This window comes from Psittacula echo, assembly GCF_963264785.1.
Source record: "Psittacula echo genome assembly, chromosome: 4".
Lineage (NCBI taxonomy): Eukaryota > Metazoa > Chordata > Aves > Psittaciformes > Psittacidae > Psittacula > Psittacula echo.
The window spans coordinates 103761031-103781004 of record NC_137738.1 but is presented as its reverse complement, the minus strand read 5'-3'; the positions used below and the strand labels follow the sequence as shown (position 1 = coordinate 103781004).

Below are 19974 nucleotides of genomic sequence, written 5' to 3'. Positions count from 1 at the left end.
GAGGCAGGATGGAGAAATTGGTCCAGACTTGTCTTCCAGACTTAGAACAGAGAGGGGGAGAGAGAGAGAGGGAGCGAAGGAGAAAGAGTTATCATTAATGATAGACTTTTAGAACCCTGCTTAAAATATCAGAAAAAGAAAGCAGTAGTTACAAAGAGAAGTGAGAAAGCTCCTTGCGTAGACAAATGTCGGTAGATGCAGGTCTTGAAGTAGAACAGGAAAAATCAAGTAATAAAGAGATCACTTTTCGGTAGCAAGAAACCAATCCACACCTGTTGCTGACTTTAGATTTACATCTTTCTAAACAGCTTGGTCTTTGATCTCTCTATCTCTAAATTTGATTGTGGAGTCTGAATCATCAACTTACCACTTCACCTCCTCTCCCACGTTTTTTTCTTGCTTCCCAGGGCTCAATGGAGAAACTTGATTTTTATACATATTAATGTTGTTTGCCTGACAGAAGCTTCACGTTTTCGTTTGCGTAATTTCTCTTAAACACCTTTTCTGGATTCATGAGACTTAAGTAACCAGGGCACTTTATGTGAATGCAGAAGTTGTTTGTATGTGGTTTTCAGGCGGTAGCTCACTTTTACAAGCCTGATCCACAGCACAGAGAAGAAAGAATTCCTGTCTTCAATGAGCAAAGGATCATAACCTTAATTTTGTTGTGTCCTGATACTTTAATCACATTAGCATCTAACTGAAAAAATATGCAAAGCACACAAGCTGCTGAGTCTCCTTTCAAGCTAATTTCTGGGGTTTGCCTTGTGCTTCAGTGTATGTCCATCTCGTCTTCCTCTGTGTCAGCTCAGCTCACGTGTGAATAACAAAGAATGCACAGTTTAGACACACTGAAGCAATAGTGCCAGATGACTGCTTGGCTGGGGAATTTCATAAGAAAGAACTACAATTAGTCTTTAGCCTCTGAAAATGGATAGTTGAAATGACTAAGGGCAATAAAGAAAGGTGATAAAAAGTGCATTAAAGGATTTTGTAGCTGAGGAGGGATATCTGTGAAATATTAGTAGAAGGCATAAGCATCACTGAAAGAGGGGACCTTAAAAATTTATTTTGCTCATAATCCTGTAATATGTAAATCATCTCTTGAAAGCTCTGGGAGCTGAGTGTGCTGGCCGGGCCACACAGCACCCTGTGATGAAGTGATGTATCAGTTACTGAGTGCGAGGAGGCTTCATCAGTGTTACTGCATCAGTGCTTCAGTGCGGTAGAATACCAGTTAGAGAACAAACCCCTTTCCCTTTCAAGTTAGATGCTTACTTATTCAGCTTAGGCTGGCGTAGAGGTTGAAACATAGCTCTTTATATTGAGGAATGCATCTTTTTCTGGCTGCTGTACTGTTGGGATATATTTAGTGTAGAAGACCTTGCAGTGCTTTTCCCTAGAATGATTTTAAAGGCATAATATATTTTGTTGGGTCAATTTCTAGTCATGATACACTTTTATACTGATTTGGTGTATAAACAGAACAGAAGCATTGGAAGGCCAAACTTTTCACTGAAAGGTATATGGAAAATCCCCTTAGTATCTTTGTTACCAATAGTATTTTACTGATTTTATATGGGTGACTGTGATCTGAATGCCACAATCATACAATTTAATAGTCAGAACTTTTTGACATGGTAAGCTGGTGCCAAAGGAGGCTTTAAACCTGTCCCTGGAAGATTATATATGTCCAAACAATAGGCTGAATTCCTACTTGGAGAGGGATAAAAGACATGGACTCTTTTCAGCCCTAAACAAGCAAGCATGGAGGCACTATGTGCTTCAGCAGGGCTGTTGCTCGGTATCTAAAAGCTGCCTATGCACACTGATGCTGGGGATAACAGATGGGCAGGACTGGACAAAAACTGGATGTCCTCCATACACCTAAAATCTCCATGAGATTTTTGAGGATCGCTCTCAAAAGACCTGAGAAATTGGGAATCTCAATGAAATCAAGGAAAGCCACCTCCAGCCGCGCATCTCCACTGAGATATAATTCAGCCTCCTGAGATTTTTGTACCTTTGCCAGTGTCCCAACCTTCCCTCTATCCTGCATCTGTTGGAGAGGTGGGCACAGCAGGAGCACAGCTACACCTGGAAAATCATTTTACTCTAAATGACAGTTATATTTCCTTAAAAAAAAAAAAAAAAGCCATGTCACATTCTAGTTTGTGAAAAATATAACCAAGACAGTTTGAATTTGCACTCCTGATAATAAATGATGCATGTCTCAGGCAGGTTTGGGGACTGTATGACTTGGACCAGAAAGAAAGACCAATTACTAGATTTGACAGCCAAAGCTCTGTTCTGTATTATGCTTTATATATAAGCTGTTCTATATTAAGCCCGAAAAAAAAAATGCATTAAGTCTGTGCTGTTACATATCATTGAAGATTTGTGTCTTGATTGAATGCCTTCAGAGTTCAGCAAGAGGAAAAGCCCTAGCAACAAAAATGCACGTATGCACACAAGGAGTAGGAGGGGTAGAGGGGAAGAGTTTTAAGTGTCTGGTGAAGTAGCAGCTTAAATGAGCATGAAGGCCGAAGTTCGCTGACTGTTTTATTGAGTCACTGTTGTACGCCCACCTTTTCCTGTCTTGAAACAGTTTTCAGTTTTGACTATCTGACATGACTAACCGTTGCATATCTAACAGATTACAACTGTCAGTGAGTCTCCCAAACGGGGGCCAGCGCTGTGTGAGAATGTGCGATCAGACGCAGGCAGCTCCTTTCATTTATTTCTTGTTAACGTTTTCATTCAGCTAAAGACTGCGGATGATCTTGTGAAACCTCTGTGTGAATTCAGACTTCGAAAGATAGATAAATAAATAAATGCAGACTGACGATAGCAATGTACGTGTACAGAGCAGTTTCTCACCCTCACAGGAAAGCTGGGGGTTTTCTCAGTATTTCATTGATGGAATATATGTAAGGAAAACAAAAAAGTGTGTTCCAGTAATAATGATATCATCATATTACCCCTGGCATATGAAGGACAGGAGACACTGATTCCCTGTTAAAATGACTCCCAGGAGGAAAATGCATTCTTTCCTCCTTATTGTAGTAAAGTCAAACAAATGAAATGATAAAACTGTGTGAAGTAAATAACATGTGGCCACATTCTGCTCTCTGTCACACAGCTGCAAAACTGGAGTAAATTTTTAAATTATCTGACTTGCTTTGGACTTACACCACTTTCAATACAGCAAAGAATTTGTCTTGTCCTCAGCAGTGAATCACTTTTGTTCTGTCATTGTATGATGACCCATTATTAAATAGGAAACATTTAGATTGTCAACACATGGACATATTCTTGACATAGAGTAAAACTGAAGGGGAAGAAAACTCCTATGGTCAGTTATGTTTTTAATTTTCACGATTGTGGTAACGACAGGGAATAATTTTAAACGTCTCTGATTCTTTACTGAACATGCGTGTGACTGTTTTCATGTTGTAATCACTCATTCCTTGTTGGTTTTTTTCCCTTTGTAGGGAAGAGCTTTACTTTGACAATAACTGTCCTGACAAATCCCCCCCAAGTCGCTACGTACCACAGAGCTATAAAGGTTACAGTGGATGGGCCAAGAGAGCCAAGAAGTGAGTATTATATTCTTATTTTTGCACTTATATCTGCTTAATTTTGTTTACCAGAGACCTGTAAATGAAATATATGTCTTTGTCAAACATTGGTTCTTGCTCAGCAAAATATGTAAGCGCATGCTTAATTTGGAATGTTTTGGACCACACGCATACTTGCCTTAAACGCACACTTAAGTGCTTGGCTGAATTTGGGCAATCACAAACCTGATTCTCATTCACATCAAGGTCTTGATACATTATCTGCCAGTGTAAATGAGAACTAAACCCACTGTATTTATATATGATCTTATTTAGGCATAGTAGACACAATCCTGCAGCATGCTGAATTCCCTAAACTCTTGTGAGCTTCCAGCTGAAGACGTTTAGAACAAAATAGGAGACTCATCTTTCAGGATCAGTCCTAGTGCATACATACTATGTAGTTCCTAGAACATACATAATGTTCCTATACATGTTATGTAGTTCCTAGAACATACATAATATAGTGCCTTTTTGTTTGCCCTTAAATTCTTTTGCCATCAGATAATTAATGCACCTGGTTAATCTCATCATACCTGAAATTGGTTTTCAGCTATGGACTCATCATAGACCCCTGGGGGCCAAAGAAAGATAAAAAAAGCATATCAACAGCATGGTCTGTGTTTCTTATTTGTGCACAGAAAGTATGTTTTATTTAAGCAGAGCCCAGCAGATTTTCACTCAGCATGTTTATCTCATAGCAGTACACCTTCCTAACTTCCTAAGAATCTATTTGCAGTGTTCACTGGCTATATTTTTATGACAGTTGTGTTTTGTCATGTTCTAGCAGTTTTATGGGTAGCACTTTTAGGTACAGTCAAGTCTGGTTAATACACGGCATTTTATACGGCTTTCCATCTAGTGCAGTTAGCTGGTAGCCAGTTTCACATCGTATGGGTATCACTGATGAGCCAGTGCTGGATTTTTTTGTTAATCTAAAGGACTTCTGTTAATCTAAAGACTCTTTCTAAATTGATCGGATTAACTAGATATAGCTGTATTTAAATTACATTTAGAGATTAAGAATTATTTGATGAATAACCACATTAAAAAGATCCCTATAATGGAAGCATCTCAAGTAATTATTTGATCTGCACATACAAATAAGACCTTTAAGGAGCTTTTGTGGAGTTTTGTTTACCACAAAGGCTGAAGTGGAAAAGCATAGATAGAATTCATGCAGTTAAGTGTTTCTCGTGCTAATACACGCTATGGTGTCACCTCCTCTTGCACTTAGAGATCAGAACTGAAATGCCTTCTGTAACAACCATCCAGCCTGTAGAGTTTCACCTCAAATAACAGATAAGAAAAAGCAAGTAGCTATGGATAATTTCATTACATAGATACTTGTGTTGCTACCTGCTTACAGCTGAAGGATCCATCTGTCACAGTGAGGGGATTTTTGTTTTGACTTCTCTCCTGAGCTTATCCAGTTACCATTTTTAATTTTCACTTGCACCTAGTGCTCTATGTAGCTTACTTGGAGACACTGGGCAAACTGCTTTCATAGAGTAAAAACCAGGGAGGAAGTTATGTATCATTCAGCCATTCCCATTTGGAGGCTTCTTCCATGTATATATTGAGGCAACTGCAAAAGAGGAAGTCTCCCAGCAGAGGACTCAACCACTGTGGAATAGCAGAGCGGTCTGAAAAGGATGCAGAGAACAGCTTGGACTACCCTGTGTAGCACAGAAAGGGAACCTGCTTGCATTGGGACTGAGCATTTTGGTGGCCAGTGGACTAAAAGTGAGGCTGTGTTCATACAACTTAATAAGATTTTTAAGTTTTGCTGGAGTTTTTTAGTTTAGGCCTGAAAGGCTTCTGTTCGTGATACCTGTTATTCTCAATGAATAGCTTTCTCAGTGAATAGTGAAGCTGTGCTCTAGGATCATTTTGGTTCTGCAAGTTCTGGTACTGCCATCTGGTACTTTCAAGGCTATGGCACCTCCAGAATGACTAGTTATTAGGGTTGAATTTTCAGTGAAAGAGCAGCTCCAGTGAGCTGTGAGAGTTTCACTGAAGTTCTGCTTCCTTCTGAGAGCCCCTGCCCTCGTGTAGATTTATTACTGTTTGGTAGTAATCGTTCAAGAAGTGTTTCTGGCATTCACATTCCATAAGGAAAATTACGTGGTTGAGGGCAATAAGGAATTAAATTCAATGAGGCGCTCTGATAGCTAATGTGTTTTTCTTAACAAATTATGTATCAGCAAATACTGCCCCTCTCTGCCAGGATCTGTATTTCACTTCGACATCTCAGGCATGTTATCCTAGTTTTCCTCTCTGGCAGCTCAACCAGAGCTGTCACATCACAAACAACTTTTTTCTTATTATACACATCTGGCGTTGGCAGTTGGACCAACTTCATAAGAGCACATGATCATCATTCATTACAAGATTAAAAAGTACCCCATGGCATCATTGACGTTTTTTAACTTTGATCTTTTGCAGTTGTGATTCATCTCAGTTATAAGACTTCCCTTTAAAGGAACACAACCAATGACTTATTAGAACCTTCGTTCTAAGTAGCGTAAACATAAAATTATGCTCATCTTTACAAAATGTCATTTACTTTGTTGCCAGCTTATCATTTAAATACATGACATCATGCTTTAGATCGTGAATTTGTAAGGCAAGGCACCCTGACCTTCTGTTGGCAAGTTGACTAGAGTAAACGAATGCTGCTTTTTTTCCAGCAGCAGTAGGAGCAGCAGCAATACCATGACAGATATCATAATCATATAGAGCCTGACTTCAGGAGTGCTGAACAGTCATGGCATGCATGACTCCAGTTGGTGTTTTGGATGCTCAGCACTTCAGAAAGTCAGATTCCTAAATGTAAGTGCCATTACATTTAGGCTCACTGCCCTGTCTCTCTGTTACTATTGTAAAACTTTTTAATAGAGACAGTGATGTCAGGTTGTCCTGTTAGGAAAACCTGCCCATTTCTATATGAGAAAAGATCTTCTGTTGATTTTTCCTTGGAAAAGAGTTATTTATTTTTAATTATCTATTTCAGTCTATCTAGATTGCCATCCAAGGACATCTGCTGTGTTGTACAGTCTTTGTGCTGGACTGAGATAGCGCACTGCACTCTGAGTGATGGAGTCTAGAAGGGGGGTTGTATAAGTTTTATGGGAGTCATTGGGAAATCCTGCAGATACTTTTCTCTCCTCATATCCAGGATAAAACCTCTGCCATATGCAGATCTTAGCCAGCAGAGCTGCCTTCCAGCTGGGAGAGCTGAAAGTAGTTTTCCGGAGAAATAAGTTGTCATGAGGTCATAACTGACCAACAGATAGCAAGAGGTCACTGTAAAGGAACTCAAAGAAAAAAATAAAACAGAACAATAAAACCAGTAAACCCCCAAACCTCTACCCGAGCCCCCGTTGAATGCCTTTGCCTTACCTCATTAAAAATAGAGAGAGAATGATTTGCCCTTCTATAGGAAGTAGGAGACATGTCCTCTTTTTTGGCTGCTTTTGGTAGAAATCCAATTAGGAGGGAAATCAGGAGGAAGGATCAAAGTGAAGTCTACATATTAATATTTTGCCTGGCTTCCAAAGACTTTTGTTCTTCTCTAATTAAAAGTAGTTTCCAAAGCCACCAACCTCAATTTTCTCTATCAGTGTGAATGGAAAAGTAGTTCTGAGTTTTGAACTGAAGCATTTTAGTAGGGAGAAAACTGCTCTGCTTCATTCAGCTCCTGAATATTTCTCTGTCACTGCAGCTTGCAAGGTGCACACGTGATGAAAGGTATGAGCAAACACCGCCTTTTTGTCTGTGCACGCTGCAGAAGCCAGCGAAAGCCGGTGAGAGGGGTTCTGCTCAGCCTCTCTATTAACCGTTTGGCTGACCCAGCTTATAAAATATAGATAAGTGAGTGAGATATTTGAGATTCCTCGACTTCAAACCATAACAGTTTTTAGGAAGTTCTCCTGCTTTTCTGTCACAGGCGGAAGGTGGAGGGATAAGTCTGGGGTTAGTGGAATGTGCTTTGGAGTAGAACAGCTTTAAATCTTTCAGGTTTGGGTTGGTTTTTTTATTATTTTTTTTTTCTCTTTTTTCTCTTTTTTCTTTTTTTTTTTGTTGACTGCCTGTCAGGAGCTGGGCTGGTGGCCAAGCAGGAAATGACACATCGAGAGGCATTTGTGTTGTGCAACATTTTGTGGAACTGATGCAAGGATACATTGTCTGTTTACGCATTCCTCTGCTAACAGCCTGCATGGCAGTAATTTTATTCAGGGACACATGGCATGCTACAGCAAGGAGCTAGATCCGTAACATCTCTTTATGCAGAATTATCGCAGCAGTTGAAACATGCTGTGTGTCCCCTGTTTAGAATATTCTCTGGCTTGCCTTCAAAAACCACTCTGCCGGGCCCCCTTCCTTCCCAAGAATATATTGGTTTGACTCTCGTTTCTTGCTCTGTAGTAAATTGGGGCAGTGCAGAGAGAGGGTTTTTAGAACAAGAGGGAATTTTACCAGCAGGTCCTGCTTAGAGCATCCGCCCCAGACTGTAAATATAGCATCGCTGTTCTTTCAAGCGATGCGTTGCGAACACTGGACAAAGAAGTTTGCATCGGCATGTGTTTTGGCATGGCGAGGAGATTTTTAATTAAAGTCAATGCTAACTACCCTGAGATATGATGAACGAGTCCTGGGGTTTCATCCAAACCGAAGCTAGAAAATCTGTGACTCGTGCTGGTGTCTTTCAGAGTGACAAATCTCTACTGAGATCAGCTGGGTTATTCCAGATTTCTCCCAGAGAAGTGGGAGCAGAGGAAGGCAGAGTGGGCGGTCTGGCAGTTTGCAAGTTGCTCTAAATGACTTTGTGAAGCTCAACATTTGCCTTATAATGCCCCTTTGTAAGAAATGAGGCATAATGTGATCATACAGCCAATTAAATGTTCAGCATAGCTATGCTGTGGTGCTCTTTCCTGTGGCTATCGTTAGCATATTTAAGCCTGACCACTTAGAAGCTGGGACCTGACCTCTTACGCTCAAGTCCCCAGTAAGGAGCTGCAGTGTTTCTTCTATCAACATCGGGTCCTTTTGCAGTGTAAAGTGGCAGACATCATAGTTTCACTCACTGTCATTTGCTGCTGGTTTATTTATTTTGTAAATGTGCAATTTCACAAGCCACACTAGTTGAGGACTGGAGCTCCTGAGCATTCCCAGAGGCTGTAAGAAACTGGTGGGATGATTCAAGTGTTCCTCATCAAAGGTGGCAGACATTGTATACGCCAGTGGTTTAGGTTTACGTTTGAGAGGGGTGTGAAACCCACAGAGCAGTGCTTCTTATAGTTACCCGAATCACCATGCACGTCTTTGGAACAAGGTGAGCAGGAGGCTGTTGGGGGTGGTAGCTGCATCCCAAGAACCAGTCAGTTCTTGTTTTTTCCACCACGGCTAGAGAGGGGCTGGTGCATAAAAACTCATCATCGGAGGAACAGACTATGAGAGTAAAAATAATTTATTTTCCAGTGGTTGTAACTTTTGTCTGCTGGTGCGCTGGCTAGGGTAAGACGAAAGTGAAACCTACTCAGCTCACTCATGGCTTGAATTAATACGCTGCAGTTCTGAAATCTCAGTGACCTGCGTGGCACCGTATGGATGTCTCCATATGAGGACATTGCTGCCCAGAGTGGTGGCGGACTGACTGTGTATTCACTGTTGCAGGGAGAGGGAAAAGGCTTTGAGAAAATTAAGTAAAGCAAATGGGCAAGTCTGAGGATAAACCCATTCTCTAACCTGTCCTCACCAACAGTAATGCCATCTCAGTTTGTATTTGTCAGCAGAACAGACTGTTTCCACCTCATTGCAGAGGGAACACTATTCCTAGTACATTCAGCATGTAAGATGACCATCATGGTGTTCTTTGGATATTGCAGCTATTGCTGTTTGTATTCAAAGTGTCTCTCTAAGCCACAAATAAAATCGCAGTTCCTCTGCAGAGTTGTGCTGTGTAGTCGTATGATAAGAGGGTTTTTCCCTCAGTAGCTTACAGTCTCCGTGAAAAATACTGAGGGAAAAAGGGGTTGTAACTAAACAAATTAAGTCAGTGGTGGCAATGAGTCTATTCTGCATCTCCATACAGCACAACTGTGAGGAAAGGAAAAGTGAAAACCATTTTGGTAAGTCTGTAACTATACCGTGTGGGTACTATGGAGGAAGATGGTATATAAAAAAGCATTAATAGAAAAAGTTCTGTACTTACCTCCCAAGAGAACACTTGTGCATCTTCTCTTTTGAAATGCATTTAGCTTGTTGCTACTACTGTGAGCATTTTATTCTCACACTTCAGTGTAACACCTCTTTTGCCTCTCCCTCCGCTTTCCAAAGTGGGTCGGGAACTAGGGAACAGGGCATATACATCTGGGTGTCACTGCATCAGAGTAAGTAGAGTACTAACTTAGTTCTTCCTTGCTGGCAATCCTAAATTTATTTGTAAGGTTTTTATAAAGTTTTTTTTATTCTCCATATAAACTTCATTCTCCACTGAAACATGGTCATCCCAGACATGAAACACAGATGCTGATTTAACCAGACAAGGAATGCAGAAAAGGAAATGAGGATGAATATCACATTTAATTGAAACTTCAAAATGATCTCATGCTGCATTATATTTGGAATGCCAGAAACCTTACTCTTACGAAGAACTGTGTTTCTTAATGCATGTGTCTGCTCAGATCCCCTGTTTCATCTACAGTAGATCAGCTTACTCAGCAAAACAGTGGCTTGACTGAGGGTGGCTTTCAGTATGTCAAAAACTAGACATGTAGGGTAAGTTTCCTCTGAAGTGAATGAAGGGACACAGGCACTTGCAGAGAGTGATTCATCCCAGCTATCGTGATACCTATCTTAGAGTGCAGTGAACTACATTTTAAAGCTATCTTTCCCTTTCCATTGATTATAAATGGAGGCTAGATGACTAGCCTAGACTAGGCACCCTGTTTTTGAGATGGCTGAAATCAGATGAGATTATGAGATATTATAGTCCTAAGGTGTACCTAATGACTGCTGTAAAATTCAGACAGCCTGAGTTAACTTGAAAGTAGGGAGCTGAGGGAGGGATAGCAATGCAGTCACAGATATCATGGAGCTCAGCATGGATTAACCAGCTCCTTGGGTGGATGCTTTGTCTTCGGTTGAAATGTGAGCAGTCCATGCTACAATTCTGACAATGTATGGAATAGTTTAAAACTGTCTTTGAAGTATCTATACAGCTGCCATAATGACTGCAATACACACATGCCTTAAAAATTGATGCTATCAGCTAAGGCATTGTTACCACCTCTTGCAGGATTTCAGTAGTCAAGTACTTCTCAGGTCCTACTCAGTTTGGGTTGTGTGAACGCTCAGATTAAAACTCAGGTAATTAAGGCATAGTATTCAATAAAATTCTGACACTAACTAAAATATTGCAGCTGCAGAAGAAACAACTTAAAGGTGATAATACACTTTATTAAGTGTTACCTAAAAATGAAGAATATTGGGGAACACATTTAAAGATTTTTCAAGTTTTGAAATTCCCTGCTTCACATCAGAATATATGAATTGTTCCTTCCTTTTCCATACTTAACATGCTGCCCGTTCTCCTTTGGTTCTGAGATGTAATCTTTCCCACAGCGTGGGAAGGCAAACCCTTTTACCTGATTATTGCTGGCATAAATGTTTGTTGCTTCCATCAAACTCTTGTACCTTCATTTTGTGAACTTTGCTCCCACTTCATAATACCCTGCTTCTTTAGTAGCCCAGCTAATTTAAATTCAGGATGCCAAACAAGTATTAATCAGGGTGCTTGCAAGTGTAGAATCTGCTTCCTGCCTGTCTGTAATCCATGTGAGTAATGCCAATTAGTTGTCTGCTTCCTTAAACCTTCATATGCTTTCTCATTCATTCATTCCCACAGTAGTAGACATGGTCTTAAATGTCACGTGCAGTCAGAGGCACTTGATGGTGTTTAGTTTCATTGCTCTTGGAGCTCAACAAGAAAATCCTCACCTCTACAAGCACCAAGGAGTGTGCTGTGGAAGAAATTGATAAGTCCAGCTCGTGCATTTATAATTTATTTGCTAGAAATGGGGATCAAGATCATTGTATGTTTTGAGACAGGTAGGCAGTTATGTACAACAGCTTCACACTGGTGCAGCATCTTCCTGGAAAGGATTAGGCACTGGCAGGCACTGATATAGTATGTGTTTGTTTACGTATGGTAAATACTAGATTAGATTTGCAAAAGAAACCCAATTTTAACTGGTTATATTAAAAGAGATCAGAAATCCAGAGATTACCCATCAAAAGGTACTAGTACTCACAATTATTCATTGTATTTTGAAAATTCAGACCTGTGTTTCTCAGTACAGAAGCTGGAAAAGAATAGAGACCTGAAAATATAATACACAGTCGCTGTATGCTACAAACCACTGGCAAGGAGTGCAGAACGTATTATACATTTTTTGCATGTGTGCATACATAATAAAGGACATAGGTTCAGATTCTTAGACAACAGTATCCTTCAATTAATTCAATAAATCTAGTGAATTTATCAAGCACTGTAGACATATGAAATGCAATAGAGTTGGTTCCAGGTTTCTAGGGTACAATTAAATTAAGAATAATTTGACTTTTCATTCCTCGGGTCTCTTACCACCATAAACTTTGGATCTGTGGAACATGCTTTTTGCTTTTACATTGGACATTCTTCAGCTTTGATGATCTGGGCTATGGGTCCACTATGAGCCTGCTCCCAGTTCTGGTCTTTTTTGATGTCTTTGAACAATTGTTTGCAAAACCAATGCTGTAATACAATTGCTACCTCTGTACACAGAAATGTTGCCCACACCTCAAAGACTGTGTTCAGTTCTGGGCCTCTCATTAAAAGAGAGATAACTGAGCTACTGGAGCAGGTCCAAGAAAGGACAAAGAAGCTGATGAAGGATCTAGAGCACAAGTCTTACAAGGAACAGCTGAAGGAACTGGGGTAGTTTAGTCTGGAGAAAAGGAGGTTCGGGGGGACCTTATTGCTCTCTACAACTGCCTGAAAGGAGGATGGAGTGAGATCAGAGTCAGTCTCTTCTCCCAAATAAGAAGTGATAGGACAAGAGGTAATGGCCTCAAGCTGCACCACGGGAAGTTTAGACTGGATATTAGGAAAAACTTCTTCTCTGAAAGGGTAGTCGGGCATTGGAACAGGCTGCCCAGGGAAGTGGTGGAGTCACCATCCCTGGAAGTGTTCAAAAACCATTAGACAAAGCCCTTATTGACATGGTTTAGTGGTGGTCTTGACAGACCTTGGAGAATGGTTGAACTTGAGGGTCTTGAGCATCTTTTTCAACATAGTTGATCCTATGATTCTACAGAGCAGGGTTCAGCAATAGAGCTGTGAATGTAAATGATTCAGTGTTTTAATTCATCAGCTGAGCAGTCAAAAGGAAAATCCTTTTTGTAAAGGAATATACGGGGCAATTTTTCAGAGGCGCAGGGTGAATTGACTCTCCTTAACTGTAGTTGCCTAAATGCTAGATATAGTGGTGTCTCAGTAGGTCATCTCTGGCCCATTGCAGTCAAGAGCGAGGTGTATGTATGTGTTAGAGGCTGGTTTTTCCCACCCTAACTATCTCCAAGTGTCAGTGTGCATATCTCTGAGGGAGATTGGCAGTGAGCACTAACTGCAGAGGGAATGCAGAGCAGCGTGGGCCACAGGCCTGGTGCTCAGTGCCGTGCAGGTATTTAGACAATAAATCGGCATTAAACAATCTACTTTAAACAAGCTACCTGGCTTACTGGCAACTGCAGCAACACACAGCTTTGAAATGCTTCTTTATATTCCTTTTTATTGTTCTTTAAACCTTTTAAAAGGGGGCTTTAGTGCCTGGTTTTTCAGCAGCCACATTGAAGAGTTGCTCTCTGAAGCTTGTTACAATTTAGGTTGTAGGTGAACCCCTCCTCGTTAGACATAAATAACCACTGTGTGATCTTCTATGTTTTCCGTGCCTGGTTGGTTGAAACTCCCAGGTGCTCAACGCAGAAATGTCTATACTGCTTTAAAACATCTTTCCCCATGCTGATGTGCTTGTTAGTTACTGTTCCACTCCCAGAGGCTGTGGCCCCTACAGCTCAGCAGCAGTCTGGCTTTTATACGTGATCCTCATCAGCTTCACGGCAGACAGTTTAATTAGCCTTTATCTTTCGCTTTGGAAGAGTGAGCCCAGGGTATGTCTATTAGTGCCGTGAAGAGGTCTCACGCCACAGTATTCATTGCCTGTGGTATGACCCACAGTCATAAGCACCCGTGAGAATTAGGACAATTACAGCACATGAAGGATACTCAGACTCAGTATTTAGGTAGGGTTTTCATTTTGCATGTACACAGACCTACTGATCTATGTTATTAGTTTCACTGTCCTTGATATTTGCTATTCCTGAAAGATGGCAGCAAAACAGAAGTGTTATAGCAATTGGCTTGTAGAGATAGTCTTTATTATAGACAGGTAGGAGACAGGTTGGTGCTTGCAAAGAGCAGATAACAGTGACTGTTCTTTAGACCCAGCTTAAGGATGAAGGGAGCTTTCGGGAAGCATGTTTACTTCCATGTGGGTGCAAAGTAAACACCTATATATATATGACTAACTATATACATGCCATGCAACACTAAGAATTAAAACGAGAACTATTCTTCTCTGGTGACTTGGTGTAAAAAGTAATAAATACAGATTTAAGGTATGTAACAAGGGTATACTTTCACACCAGATAAATAATAACTTGTCATCATAAAAGAAATAGATCTTTTTTGATTAAAGGGCAGATACTTCTAGCTCTAAGTTTTGTTTTGTGAGTACACTACAGACAAAAATCACAGTAGGAAAAGTCCATGTCTGAGCACTCAGATTTGGGACGTGCCAAGAGTATGGTTATCAGTGCAGCTTTAATTCATGCATGTCGTGTGTATATGACAAAACAGTCCTTCACTGTAAGAGCATGTGCTGGTTTAGCCATAGGACAGCAATGTCCTGTGGGATGGGACACACCCACTTGCTTTTATTCTTATTTTTTAGAGATCTAATAATATATCGTGTTCATAATGTTATATATAACAATATATAGTGTTCAGGTTGAGTTAGTGGTGAATGGTCAGTACTCCTGAAGAATAAATCTGAAGGTCTCATACCAGGCACTGGGGAAAGTATGAACCCACAGTGAATATGATCTGTGAACACTTTGGTTTAAGCAACTTAACTATTGTCACAACAAAAAATCATGTGGCAGGAGCATAAAGTCTGTGGGCCAGCAATCAGCTACTTTTGCCAAGCTGTAATCAAAGCTTTTAGCTGATAAAATCTAAGAAAACTCCACTATGTGAAATTTTATTTTTCAAAGTTTTATAATTTTACCAAATCTGGAAGGATTACCATGGAGATTCTGGAAAAAAAAAAAAAAACTACAAGAAAAAAGCCAAACTGCTGAATTTCAAATCTCCATTCCAAAATACAGCAACAAAAAAAGCTGCTTCAGGAAAAGGTTGCCATAAGTATTTTTCAAGGCGCTACGTTTTCCCTGCACTTATTTCCAGAAATGTCTGAGACATTTTGGTGGAAATTGAAGAAATGTCTTCTTTAATCATGCAAGAAAAAGTGGGATGCAAACAGTCAAAGTTCAGTAAACTTGCATGCAACTGAAAATCGGGCCTTATAATGGGAAACATTGGTCAGCTTTAATGATAGGCAGTCCTACGAGCCCCACCTCTAACATATTTAATCTACTGTGGTATTAATTTGCGCTGTAGAATAATCCATTAGCTTCAGTGTAAATCCTGCATAGAAGATTAACTTGGCAATTGGCAGGGTCTCCTCATGGGTTGCAGCAGCTCCAGCATCAACTTCAACAGGTCTTTGGCTGGTGATGGGCAGGCAGCAAGTGAGATGCCATCTCCAGCAGCACATGAGAGCATGACGTGACTCCTGCCTGCACGCTGGGGACGTGTTGGAGAGAGCAACAACCTTTGTAAAAGATAAAACAAGGGCCACCGCAGCCTGCAGGGCTTCTGGAGGCGTTGCAGGTTAGAAGGCAGCATGCCTCCAGGCACCAGCGTTTGGCAGGACTCTCCTTCCCCACCCATTGCCTCTTCAGAGGAGTAATTTGGTGTGCGTACACTTCAACTGAATTGGCACAGTCCACACACACGTTGTGCAGGCTGCAACACACATGGAGCGCGAGCAGAGAGAAGTTTGGGCTGTAGACTGGAACTACTCAAAGCTCCTCGCTGTGAGTGCTCCTGCACCTCGGTCCCCCATTGCCGAACTGAGAGTGACAATGTAGTCAGTAGTGCTTCTGAAAAAGAGTGTTTTTAGGCAAAACCCGCGTGTGTTTAAGGATGACAACCACAGGAAATTAATATAGAAAAAAACCCTCCAAACTTTGCTCTAAATATCCCTTGGGGCTGGCTATGCACTGCTCTCTAAGCCCTCCTTAGCTCAGTTGAAGGCAGCTCGGTCTTTGTCTGTGCACCATTGGAACCTCTTGATGGGCAAAATCCAGTCCTTGTATCATTGCCAAGGTGGAGTCAGTGAATGTGGAGAAAGGCACTTCAGGCTCCTGAGAGCCTCCTGGGGAGGGTGTAGAGCTATGTAACATCTGGGGCAAATGACCAGTCCTTCTTCAGAAATAATCTGGGTGATAGGTGCAGCCAGAGGCAGGGTCTGTGGTGGGTTGGATACCTTGATGTCAGCCAGTGAGAAACTACTTACTTGTTGTTACCTTTTCCTCTCCTACGTGACTCAGAGCTTCTGAAGATGTTGGGCCCATTTAAAACCTACAAGAGTTGTTTTAACAGGTTTGTAAATTGGAGGAGCTGATCAGAAGCAGGCAGTGTTGCAAGTAATACTTGAGATCTGCTCTCTCATAGAAATCTTTCCCTTCTCCTGAGCAAAACACACACTCTCTACTTGAAGCTGCTTCAAGAAACAGTGAAGGAGCTGCAGCAGTGAAGGGATGAGCAGAGAGCTGCATTGTTTTTTATTTGAAGTTAAACTTCTTTGGAGGCAGGTTTGAGTGCTGGGCAAAAGGCACCTTCACAGGCAGTTTTATTCCCGTCACTGCTCCAACTTTGTTTAAGCTTTCCCCCATGTCTTTTGCTACCACGGTGTTCCCATCCTCAGGAGCCAAGCAGCTTGAGAGCTGAAAGAGAAGTGTTGTCAGGAGGGTGATTAAAACAGGGATTGATGCAGCTGGGAGCCAGGGTTCAGTCACCTCTCTGGGCCTCTGCATTAGTGTTATGTCAGACACAGTAGCTTTACCATGTGCGGCAAGTTTATGCATTTTTTATTGTCTGGAGCTGCCAGAAAACGCTGACCCCAGAGTGGCTGCACTGTGTAAGCACTCAGCGGTGGAGGGCAGTGCACTCTGCAAACCGTTTACGTTTCCCTCTTTAATTTGTCACTTATGGGTCATATCTTTTTATATTTACATTTTTAAATTAGTTCAGTGTGCCCTGCGCTCGGGTTCCAGAATCCACGCGGAAAACTTCCCAACTTTACGAGTTATTAAAAAAATTCCAAAACCCCTCACTTAATTTGCGTTCAGTATGCAGAACAACTTAAAGTTCTGAGGGGGCTTCACATGTTTGTAAGGACATGAGTTCAGGGAGAGATTAGATTTTAGGGCTCATATGCAACAGGGAGCACTTACATCTGTTTGGTCATCTCTTCAAAGAGGATACTGTCTGTCATGTGAAATTTGGCTCAAAATTTAAAAGGGAAAAAAAAGTTTGGCATGAAAACTAAGCTGGTCAAAATAAAATGGTTTCTCCAACGTAAATTCCATTAGAAATAAAGCCAGACTCAGCAAATGCTTGAGATCTCCCATATGGACTGAAGAGCAGTTTTACGTTGAAGTACAGTGCAGTTTTTTGGAGTGCGTTTGAGACAGCTCCTGTTTTGGAAGCCTGCACATGTCTTGTTTGAATGACGATTTAGACTGTATATAGCAAAAAGCAATGTTAGCATATCTGGAACATCGGCATAATGGCTGTCTGTTAGAAGAAATGTTTCTTTTTAAAGAGAACAAAACACTCCTACCCTATGCCTTTTTTTTTTCCTCCTTTAATTCTCATGTCAGGAAGTTTTCAAGACCTGCACTCTGCACCCACCTGAGTAAGTCAGGGATGTAGGAGGATGGTTTAGTGACTGATACATTTGAACGTGGGTTCTCCAGGTCTGTCATCTGCCTCTGACAACTTTATGACGTTTGAGCATTTGAAAATCCCTATAAGCAGATAACCAAACTTCAGTGAAAATTGCCAACCTCCTTCTCTCAGCCTCAGTTCCCATTGTGTGAAATGCGAATTCTGGCACTACCCTACCCCAGAAATGACGTGGATATGGGAAGAAGGTGAGGATCAAGGTGTTTGTTTACTCAAGTTGTGTTTTTAAGGCATATTCCCATCCAAGGTATATCACAGTATGAGTCAGAAAGCTTCTGTTTCCTTTAATAAATGGAAACATGTTTATTTATTTATTTATTTGTTTTTACTTCATATTTATCCATCCTCAAGATGGACAAATGGGTGCTTTTTTTTTTTCTGTCCTGTTAGCTTTGAGCTCCCACCATATCTCGCTGCTCTGTATTGCTGTATCAGCAATGTAGTTGTTTTAGGCTCCAGATCCCAATACCTTCAACTCCTTGAAGGCATTGCAGGAAGGAAAGGTGGCTTGTAGGAGTAAGCCTCTCACTAAATCAGCCTTTACTCAGGGTTAAACACTTGGTGCTGCTTTCAGAGAATGGCAACTACCAGGCTATTCTAGTGCCTCCTTAGGGGCTTTACACTAGTACAGCCCAGAGAGATGAAAACCAGACAAAATAGAAAGGCTAGAAAGATTAAACTGCTGGGTGGATAGATATTATTTTCAGGTTTGTTTTGTTTACCATTGACTGGTCATTTACCATTGACTGGTAAATGACTGCAATCAGGTGCACGTGTTTTTATCAACCATACACTTTCTGACTTTGAGAAAGTACTTGAGCGCAGCTGAGGGGAGGAAGCTTTACAACTATGGGGTTGTCTCCATGCGCATGTGTGTCTTGAGGGGTGGGGAAGGCAGCCATCCTTAACTAAACATTTACAACCTGCTGTTTTAGCTGGAATAGGAAAACCAGCTTGACAAGAATGAACAGTTTCGCCAAGCGATGTTCAGGGGAGGTTGGTGGGATTTTAAACAAATCTCCTTAAGCAAGCATGAAAACAAGCTATTTAGCACTCATTAATGTTTCAGGTTAAACTCTTGAATAATTTGTCATGGTTAGGCTCTTTTGGTTTCATTGGTGTTTTTCTAGTGACTAACGAGATGACAGCTACACATGCTTCTTGGTATGCCACTGTTCACAATAGGTTTTAAAGCTGTGTATTTGTTATTGATGTCATTAAAGTGATGGATTTGAGCTTGGTTTCTGAGGCAGCCGACTGGGTGGTTAGGACTAATTTCTAGCAATGGTTTCAGAGGTTGAACCCAAAGTATGTATAAAAGGAAATGTCTCTTCTTTTAAGCAAATAATTTGAACCCAGATGAATGAAATTTAAGCAAGTGGGCATCAACTCTGAGTTAATTTTTACATACTTGTCTGGAAATCATCACAAATTAAAATATTTTTATGAGCTCAAATGTAGTATTGTCTTTCGGTGCTTATGTAAGAGAGGAACAAACTGCTTGTTTAACCCCAACCTTGAGACTACTGGCCAGGATATATGACTGAAGTTACAACCATCTGGAGCTGCAGGGAGGGCACAGGCCTTGGCAAACTTCACTTTGTGAGGGCAAGGCCATTTCCCTACCTGAACTGAAAAAACACATGAATTTGAATGGATTGCTCGCACCCGTTGAGATGCACAGCTCACTTGAAAACAAATTCACCAAATACATTTGACATGTCAGTCTTGAATATGCAAAGAGGACAGGAGCAGCTCTGGAGCCTGGGAGTCCTAGTTTAGAGTAAAAATAAATCCCGTGGGTTGTTATAATAAGGTTCTTTCATGTGCTCCTCCAGACTGAATAGCTAGTGAGATAGTTCCTTAATTTGTACACACAGCTTTCACACCTGCACATAAAGAAAACCTTTGATACCAAGTGCCTGATGGAATAACAAGATGAGTATGTGCCGAATTAAAAGGATACACACCATGCTCAAATATTATTATAGCTTTTTAGGCTCTGCATATTTAAAATAATAATGAATGCCCTGCCTGATGGGGAGGAGCAGCCTCCGCATTGTGAATTTGGCCTTTTCATGAGAGCACCATTGTTTTTTTGTTGTTTTTACATTCTAAGACAGTTGAAATGTTGAAGACTTGAGTACAAATGTC

At 40.9% G+C, this 19974-nt stretch overlaps 1 protein-coding gene across 3 annotated transcripts in view; it reads left to right on the top strand.

Moving 5' to 3' along the window:
* Positions 1–19974, top strand: part of RUNX2 (RUNX family transcription factor 2) — a gene marked incomplete at both ends in the record, with an annotated part of 224263 nt that overhangs the window by 73974 nt on the left and 130315 nt on the right. For all 3 annotated transcript variants that reach the window (XM_080616198.1, XM_080616200.1, XM_080616199.1), the window contains one exon: positions 3495–3599. In XM_080616198.1, the coding sequence (XP_080472324.1) occupies positions 3495–3599 (105 nt within the window). The remainder of the gene's footprint in view (positions 1–3494; positions 3600–19974) is intronic.